Source organism: Perissodus microlepis, chromosome 23 (genome assembly GCF_051167445.1).
Source record: "Perissodus microlepis isolate ML-2025 ecotype Zambia chromosome 23, ASM5116744v1, whole genome shotgun sequence".
NCBI lineage: Eukaryota > Metazoa > Chordata > Actinopteri > Cichliformes > Cichlidae > Perissodus > Perissodus microlepis.
Genome location: NC_140482.1, coordinates 12,246,243 through 12,255,617, shown reverse-complemented (window position 1 = coordinate 12,255,617; position 9,375 = coordinate 12,246,243). Strand labels below are relative to the sequence as shown.

General features: G+C 41.8%; 1 protein-coding gene across 1 annotated transcript; it reads left to right on the top strand.

Annotated features, from left to right (window-relative positions):
* Positions 1-3: 3 nt before the first annotated feature.
* On the top strand, positions 4-8,977 carry stradb (STE20 related adaptor beta). Its single transcript, XM_084921081.1, has 12 exons — positions 4-244; positions 622-943; positions 1,515-1,595; positions 4,130-4,232; positions 4,326-4,447; positions 4,540-4,648; positions 4,804-4,927; positions 5,048-5,219; positions 6,387-6,491; positions 6,595-6,851; positions 6,966-7,008; positions 7,141-8,977. Exons 2-12 carry the CDS (start codon positions 932-934, stop codon positions 7,300-7,302), a joined length of 1,290 nt encoding a protein of 429 aa, XP_084777207.1. The 5' UTR covers positions 4-244; positions 622-931; the 3' UTR covers positions 7,303-8,977.
* The last annotated feature ends 398 nt before the right edge of the window (positions 8,978-9,375 follow it).

The window sequence follows — 9,375 nt, the reverse complement described above, 5'->3', positions numbered from 1 at the left end:
AAGCCTAATGACGTCTTTATTCAGCGTCAGCAGTCTGTGTCAAATTAAAAGTCCTCTCAAAACATTTTCGCTGTGGCTTATTTTGCGGTTTGTCATTGACAGTAAAACTCGTTACTTTTCCCATAAAGTAATACAAAATGAAGGAGCGGTGTGAGCTGTAAACGCTAAGTCTTTCAGCATAGCGGGTTGTCCTTGGTGTTTTTGCTTTGTTTATGTGAAAGCGCGGAGCTGCTGTGGGGTGAAGGTAAGCTGCTCCTTTTCTTTCCTCATATAACTGACAGGTTTTACTTTAATGCTCAACCAGCCAAATATATATATTGTATGAATGTTCTTCGCTACCAAAACAAAAGCTCCTATAAATGTCCTGATTTTTAATATTTAATCCGTGCAACAACTAATTATCTAGCTAAAATATGACAGTTAGCTTAACAGGGATATTAATTAATGGACGACAACAGAATAATAATCATCCACTGCTTTTACTGAAATGGCTGCAGTGAATGTAACCTTGAAGTGGGGATGAATTTGATTGCGAAATATGACGTAAGGACGACCTTTAAAAAAGAAAGAAAGAAAGAACTATAAACAAAGACGTTAATAACAGAGCACTCTGTTTTCCAGGATCACCCCCCAGCCCTCAGTTTTCCCCAAAGCTAAAACAGCGACTCTCCTGAACGGGGACACTCTTTCCATTTCCATCCGCTGATGCAGCCAGGTACGCTGCAGCCTGGATGGATGAATGGCCGAGGCTGGATGTAATGCTGCTGCTGCTGGCTGCTTTCTAGTCTAGTGGAGGTGTGAGGTGGTGGGGGGAGATTCTCGGTGTGTCTCACATTACATTGCTGCGCTCCCTCCATCGCGATCGGTCTCCTGCAGCCTGCGAGCGGATGAATGCCCAAGTCTGTGGTTTTGCCATCGCCAAAAGGACTCCATGTCTTTCTTGGTAAGATTATCGCTCCGCATGTGGTTTTGCTTGGTTGATGCCCTCTGGTGTAGCTGAATGGGTGACTTGTTACTTGTATAGTCACGAATCAGTTGTCTCAAGCCGGTGCTGGGACATTCTGAGTTCAATCAGTCTTCTGTATAGATATTCAGAAATGCATTTGGCATCAGCCGATTTCAAATCAGTTTTTTGTTAGTTTGTGAGTAACACGAGCAGTAGGTTAGATATTAATACCGGCTACCTGTGCACATCCCTCACATCTAAATGGTGCATCTGATTATGTATGCAGCTCTTCTCTCACTCTTTTGGGACACATAAGCTGCCTCTTTGCTGCCTGTTACCATCACTCTAACTCTCTTTCTCCATTCACCATTTCCGATAAAAGCCCCGGTGAGAGTGCCTCCACGGCCTCTACTTCCCCTGTGCTTGCTTCTCTGCCTCATTTCACTCTGACCCTATTCAATCCCCCGCGCTGCCTGGCAGCACATCACCCTACACTTTCCACCCCCCTCCTCCTCCTCTTCCTTTAGAGCATGTCTCACATGTGCTCCTCCTCCCCCTCCTTCACTAGGACTGTTCCTGCATCTCCCACACTCAGGTCCAGCCCATGGACATAGAGGAGCGCTATGAGGACATCAGCCACCAGTTCCTGGTCAGTAGCCAAGACTCTGTCAGCATGGAGACAGGCGTCACACTGATGCTCTTTCATCGTATTATCATTTGTCACCTGTCTGGAGCTGCTTATTACTTACTCAGTCTTGTTAAAGACAGTTTTAAAAGAGAATGAAATCATTTTAAAGATGACCTATTATGCTAATTTCTAACCTCGTTTTTTTTCTCTTTGAAGTTTGAAATTAAAATGAAAGATTAGATTAGAAAAATTAGGTCTCAATGTAATTATCTTTGTAGAATATATATATATATATATATATATGTTGCCTTAGGACTGGTAGGCAACTGAGGTTGCTCATGACTACATTAATATATTTAGACTGACTAGACCTGCAGAACAGTACAAGTGTGCAGTACAAGTCCCTACACCACGTTATACAACTTTCAAATATTTGTATACCAAGCTAGTAATTATGCCATGTTTATAACAGCCTAAATTTACATATGATTGACTTAAATTCTTATTCAGCATTTACATCAGTCTGAAGATTTTTGCCTCCTAGACGGCCAAAAATACACTGATAAGTGTACATGCACTCACCACATTATTAGAAACTTCATTAGACCGTATTTAATGTGGTCATTCATTGGTGAATCAATATGTAGCTTAAAAGGTTCCCTTTAACTCTAATAATAATACCTGAGGCTCCAATAAATTAGCATCCTACGATTCCCATGATGCAACTTTTTTTTGTTACATTTTGAATGCTCTGCTATAATATACCCTCAGGTTTTGGGGCGTTACTATGACATCATCAGACTTTACTCCAAAGCTCCTACCCCCACCCCTTCACCAAAAACATTTACATTTTCCAGTCTAGATGCTTTCTTCTATATTGAGTACTTTATATTTAATATGCATTATTAGCAACTTAATAATAATTATGAATGTACAGCTAATGTGTGATGTCACTTCCTCTTGCTGATGCAGAGTAAATCCCGGGGTGGAGTGTGTATCCCTGAAATCAGTCCAAGACATATGCAAGTGTCTCTGTGAAACAGACATCCCCAGAAAGCCTCTGCATCACTAATACTCCCAAGCATCCTCCCCTCACTCCCTCCCCTTTGTTCCTCTCTGTGTCACAGCGCCACCTGCTGGCAGCCACCTCACACAGTGTGGAGCAAAATAGAAACCCAATGTCACTGTGACACTTCAGCTCCTTTGAGGTTGTAGATGGAGAAGATTGTAGGGTTAAGTGGCAGCTGGTGGCTCAACAAATGGAGGAGGACAGGAGGAAATCCTGCCCATTGGTATTATTTTACATTAGCTGCTTGCTTCCAGTTTGCGAACACAACTGGAACAATTTCAGTGCAGTCAGTACAGAAATTAGTGGGAAAATGTTCGGTGAACACATCGGTGCTGTGTTCACGGTAAACATATTTGAGACTTGTCAGATATGTAAATGAATGTTTCCTTCTGCTCTGGGCTCGACTGCATTCCCTTTAAAACCTTACAGATATTTAGTTGTATGCAAAGATGGGATTGCTTGAATCAGGCAATCATTGCATTTAAATTACATTTAAATGAAATAATTAGGAAAAAGTGAAAATAACAGAATAATGATGATTCTTTTTTGCAGAAGAGATGCATTCAAAAATAGTACAAAGTAGTGAATGTTATAAATTGTGAAGACTGACTTTGATTTGCTCTATTTTTTTCAAAGCAATTATTGCATTTTTTACTACACAACATGTACTTGATGTCTTTAGCTGTGGTGTTTCTGGATAAACCATTGTTCCGTCCCTGCTGACCTCATACACTTCTGTTGTTATTCAGAGACTTTACACCCGCGTGCGTTATTTATCTTCTCACGCATAGCTGTTTAGGCATGCTAGTATCAACAAAGGTAGATTTTATTCAGTGCTTAAACTCTGATGTCATCTGAAACAGAACAGACATACTTCCAGGGATTCCTCTCTTTAGTATTTTAGTCTGCTGTTTTTGTATATTGTTGGACTATCACAGTGATTTAAATACCTTAGATATGAAGAGACACCCAAAGTCAGACTTCTCAGGATAAAATGGTTCGGTCAAAAAGCTTTTTAGTCTTTCCATCAGGCTTGTTCCACATTTCAGCACCAACACTGCTTCATAAGCCCCAGAGAACAGGATACAGTCTGTGTCGATTACATGTCCGTAAGGTTAATAAGACTCGCAAGTTTATAAAATCTTCAACAAACTAATTTTGTTAGCAACATATACACATTTGTGCTTATAAACACTAATGATTTATTTGGGGAAATTGTGTATTGCATGACTTTTCTTAACCTCTTAAATACATAGTGGCACCTCTGCACTATTTGAAAAGCCATTTGCCAAAAAAAACCTTAGACTTTGCACGAGTTATGACAGAAACAGCATATAGTGTTGAGAGTGAGGAGCCAAATATGAAGACAGTCAGGACTGATGAAGGTCGCAGATGATTTCCTGTACATTTTAATCTGTGTATGCTCTCTCCTGAATCATGTTTGTTTTCTGTTCTGCTGGCCTTGTTTGTGTGTACGTCTCTGCAGAGCTGTGACGGTTCTGAGTACACTCTGCAGGGCCCAGCAGGTGGCGATGACATCACAGGGTTGTCGGCCGAGCCGGCCCACTACCAGCTACTGTCAGAGCTGGGTAAGGACACACATCCAAGCATAAAAATGAGTTAAAGATCTTTAAAAAAAAATAGCAGTGCAATTCACTTCATGCCGACTCACCGTGTCACAGGACGGGGCTTCAATAATCTGAGCCAGGTGAACATGGCTCGCCACATCCCTACTGGCCAGCTGGTGGCCGTCAAACAGACCAACCTGGACGAGTGCACCGAGGAGGAGCTGCTGCAGCTCATGGTGATTGGAGCCCTACATGCTGTCATGTATTTGAGATATACGCGGTTGTACACGTGTCTTTATCCACTGGATATTTCTATATTAAATCCCAGAATGAGGTACTGCTGTCCCGTCTCTTCCGTCACCCCAACCTGCTGACTTCTCGCCTGGTTTTCAGCTCCTGCTGCCAGCTGTGGGTCCTGACACCGCTCATGGCCTACGGTCAGCCACAACCACACATCCACAGCTTTTTATCCTAATGTAGAAGCTTTCATGGCTTTTTTTGTTATTTTTCCTGTGCTGTGATTTTTATAATTCTAGCACTAGCTCCATAATCAGCTGTTCGACTGGTCTCTTCCCTCTGCTTTGCTGTGCAGGTTCTGCAGATACTTTACTGAGGACATATTTCCCAGATGGAATGAGTGAATCCTTGATAGCGTACCTGCTGTACGGTGTGCTCAAAGCATTGGAATACCTGCACCGGATGGGCTACATTCACCGGTCAGTGGAATGTACAAGACACTATAAAGCTAAGCTATAAGACAACATATGTGTTAGAAGGGGAAGAGTATTTGTATCTTTTGTAATGTGTATTTTTTACACCTGTATCTGTCCTCTCAGAGGGGTGAAGGCCAGTCATATCTTGCTGTCAGGGGAGGGGCGTGTTTACCTCTCAGGGCTCCACAGTGTTTACAGTATGATGCGTGAGGGCAAGAGGATGAGGACCGTGTTCGACATGCCCCACCACAGCCCGGCACTGCTGCCCTGGCTCAGCCCTGAACTACTGCGACAGGTCGGTGTCATGCTTCCGCTTCAAAGTGAATTCTGCACATCCCCAGCTCCAGATTTTTGCTCTGCCATACCTTGCATGATTCATACTTTAAAATAATGCAATAGTCAGTGAGACTATCTCATGTGTCTATGTTGGTGTTGTTGCAACGTTGCATCTGACCAATCAGATTGTATGGAGCCTTTGTTTATAGAAAATTCTCTTCTGGAACAAATGATTTCTGGTGTTTTCTTTATTAGTTTATACAATATGATACAAATATTATCAAGTTAGGTTCCTGTTAGCCAAATTTAGGTTATTCATGTAGGTTTGCTAATGATGGCTTTTCAATTCAGTTCAATTTTATTTATACAGTGCCAACTTACAACAACAGTCGCCTCAGGGCGCTTTATATTGTAAGGTAGACCCTACAATAATACATACAGAGAAAAACCCAACAATCATATGACCCCTGTGAGCAAGCACTTTGGTGACAGTGGGAAGGAAAAACTCCCTTTTAACAGGAAGAAACCTCCAGCAGAACCAGGCTCAGGGAGGGGCGGGGCCATCTGCCACGAGCGGTTGGGTTTTTAATAGCATTAGCTAACTTCTTGGCTAATCCTAACTGAATAGTCAGACAACATGATTGGTCAGTTAAAATGACCAATGATGATGCAGAGACAACACCAACACAAGGATATCAGATCAGATCTTACTAGTGCAGCACTTTGGGAAGAGTGTAAACACATGTTTTAGTAGCTAAAAGTTACAGATGTTCCCTAAAAAGGACAGGTGAGCATGCCACTTCATCAGTGAGCTCCTCGCTTGTTACATCAGTTTTCTAAACACCAAGATAGTCCAGTGGTCAACGTCAAAGTGGCTACATATAAAGTCCACACAACAATAGCCAAACAAACGTGTATGTGTGTGTAAGAGGGCTCCTCACCCTACACACATGCTCTTTTTTTAATTCCATCTCCATTTAAGCCGAGTTTTGTTCCTATTGGCTGATCAGTAGGATGGTTGAAGGTTCTGTGTTAGATGACAGTATTTAGAGGACCAAACACTGGATCAAAAAAATCATCAAAAATTATGTTTGTTTGTTTTTTCTTTCGCTTTTGTTTTGTTTGTTTTTTTTTAAACTAAAATTTAGCCTGTTATACGTCTCCTCTTTGGTGTTGTCCTCAGTAGGACCTGCACGGTTATGGAGTGAAGTCAGACATCTACAGTTTGGGCATTGTGGCCTGTGAGCTAGTCAGCGGCAGGGTGCCTTTCCAGGACATGCCACCCACTCAGGTAATCAGCTATACCCAAACTGCTCTAGAAGAATGTGTAGCTACACACAAATGTTGACATCGTTGTCTATAGTTTGTGTCAGTGTGTGAATCTTGCCACTCAGATGCTGCTTCAGAAGCTGCGCGGTTCCCACTGCTGCCTGCTGGACGTGGCTCCCTTCCCGCTTGGAGAGCTGGGGGGTTTGAAGGTGTCGCGCTCTGGGGTGGACTCCGGCATTGGGGAGAGTGTGGCCACGGGGAGCCTGACGCACAGCACCACCGCTGCTCCCACGGACCGACCTCAAAGCCCCGGACCCAAAAACCACTCTGCCACCCTCCACAACCTGGTCCAGCTGTGTCTGCAGCAGCAGCCTGAGCGCAGGTGATTTCAGTGAATCAGCAGTCAGATGGAATTAAAAAGAAATACAACCACATTCACCTACAGCACAGACACACCGACTTTAATGCTGGTGTTGGTTCTGTTTGTCTTCCACAGGCCATCAGCATCTGAGCTGCTGACCCACGCCTTCTTCAAGCAGGTGGGTTTCTTCAGTCGGACGTCTTCTTTGAAGGAAAAACTCCAAAAACAGAACAAAAGCAATAAATTTAAAAGAGTAGGCTTTTATTTTGAAAACTTGATGTTTGAACAGGGACTTTCTGTTCTGTTACAGGTGAAGAGGCACACCAGTGACTCCTTCCTCAGTCTCATGTACCCAGCAGTGCCCCTCGCCAGTCCTGAGGACCCTCCAGTATCCAGCCCCCCCACCCCTTTCTGTCACACTCCAGCGTCAGCCACCGCCGACTCCACCGAGGCCATTTGGGATTTCTCCTAACTGCAGCATCTACACTTCCATTGACTAGCAAGCCAAACACGAGACAATCAAAGCAAAGCAATGAGGCCAAATTCTACTGTGCTTTTAATTTTTATTATTAACCCAACTCTCTGAGCCTTTTTAAATTGTTTTTGTAGCTTTTTTTTATGCTTTTTGAAGGTGACTTTTTGGGTCACAGAGTGGTGAGGCAATTGTGAAAGTGCTGGAACAAAGAAGCTGCTCTGATTTTATAGTAACGATAATAATGGGCCGTCAGCGAGCGAAAGGAATAAGAAAAAAAACAAGTTACTTGCTAATAATCACGCACTTCCTCTGAGATAAAAGCCCCCCTGTAAACAGTTGTGCATATGTTTGTGCGCATTTTGTTGTTTTTAAAATGTTATATCCATGTTTGCATTTTTTCTTTCAGGTGGGTGACTCTGGTACAACCAAGAAGTTATTTCTTAATAGTAACCACTTTTTGTAAGATATCATGTTTGTGTTGAATTTTCTTTAAAGTGGACCTATTATGCTCTTTTACAGCTCCATAGAGTTCCTCTGCATGATTCATAGTTCAAAGTCTCCCTTATTTGTCTCATCCTGGGCTTTTGTGCTACTCCTCTGTTCATGTTGTGTCTAAAATTGACCATTTCCATTCTACATAAGCCTATTTTGTTCTGACTGGCTGCCCTTCGTTAACTCCTCTGTGTTCACAACCTGAGATGACGGTATTACTTTAACATGATACAAATCCAAGAATAGAAAAAAACAAAATAGGTCCACTTTAAGGCACTGTGTTTTTAGACTGTGAATAGTGAAAGGTACACTACGTGAGATTTAAACATATGTGCATATATATTCATCTGTGTTAGAAATGTTCAAGTTTTCTTCAGTGACAAAGTAAGGCAGTAGAAGTTGCCTTTATACTCATGCAAACAGACACTGCTAATATCTAATCCGGCAAGCTTTTAACGGTTGTTTTGCCAAAGCGTAAAAAATACTGTACAGCCAAAAAAAGGTTAGTCTGCATACCAGTTAGCTTGCCTGTAGCGAGCTAGTTTGTTTCATGGCAACTCTTTATTAAATGTTTTGTTGACACCAAATTTTAAGAAAAGTTAAATTGAGGCCTTGGTTATTCCCTAAAATTATATATATATATTGTTGACATATACTTATTTTTTTATATTCAAAAATTAAACTCTTTGGTTTTACCACAAGTTACATTGTTTAAAGAACAGAACAACAAAACAACACATCCACAATCAGCTGTGTAAATACATTCCTGCTGTAGGCTTGAACATATATGCACATAGAGTTCCTGTATAGTATCCTTAAAACCTGTCATACATCGGGAGGGGGAGGGGGGGGGGCAAACTGTGCTATGAACAATAGAATACATGAGCAATAGAATATATCTAGTGTTCCATGTAGTAGTTAGAAACCACAGGTAGAAATAGAAAAACAAAGTTTCCTGTCCCGATCATGGAAAGAAGATTTCTACTGTGCTCTATGACCACTTCTCCAATAATGCCTTTCTGTTTTACTGAACCGTGCATTTAGAATACAGTGATCTCTCTGTAACTGTGATTAAGTGTACTGTGTATGAAAACTGTGACTTACAGTACATATCAAATATGGTAGCTGTATGAGCCTTATATATACACGTGTTATAAAATGATACCGAATGTTTTGCCAACTTGTGGTCATGAATCTTTTTGCAGTTTTTGTCTTTTGGTGGTGTGATGGTTGGCACTGTTGCCTCACAGCAACAAGGTCCCAGGTGGGTCAAACCTACCAGCTGCGGCCTTTCTGTGTGGAGTCTGCATGTTCTCCCTGTGCCTGCATGGCTTTCTTTTAGTACTCCAGCTTCTTTCCACAGTCCAAAGACATGCATCTTAGGTTAAGTGGTGATTATAAAATATGTTATGTGTATGTTAAGTAGATAAAGTGCTTTAAGTCGTAGAATAAAGCACTGTATGAATGTATGGTGAATGCGACACTCTGAATGTGAGTACGCTGCGTTACGTTGTGAGAGACATATTTAATACTAACAAATAAATTTAGCTGGTTATTTTTCGAACTTCAAGAAAATTG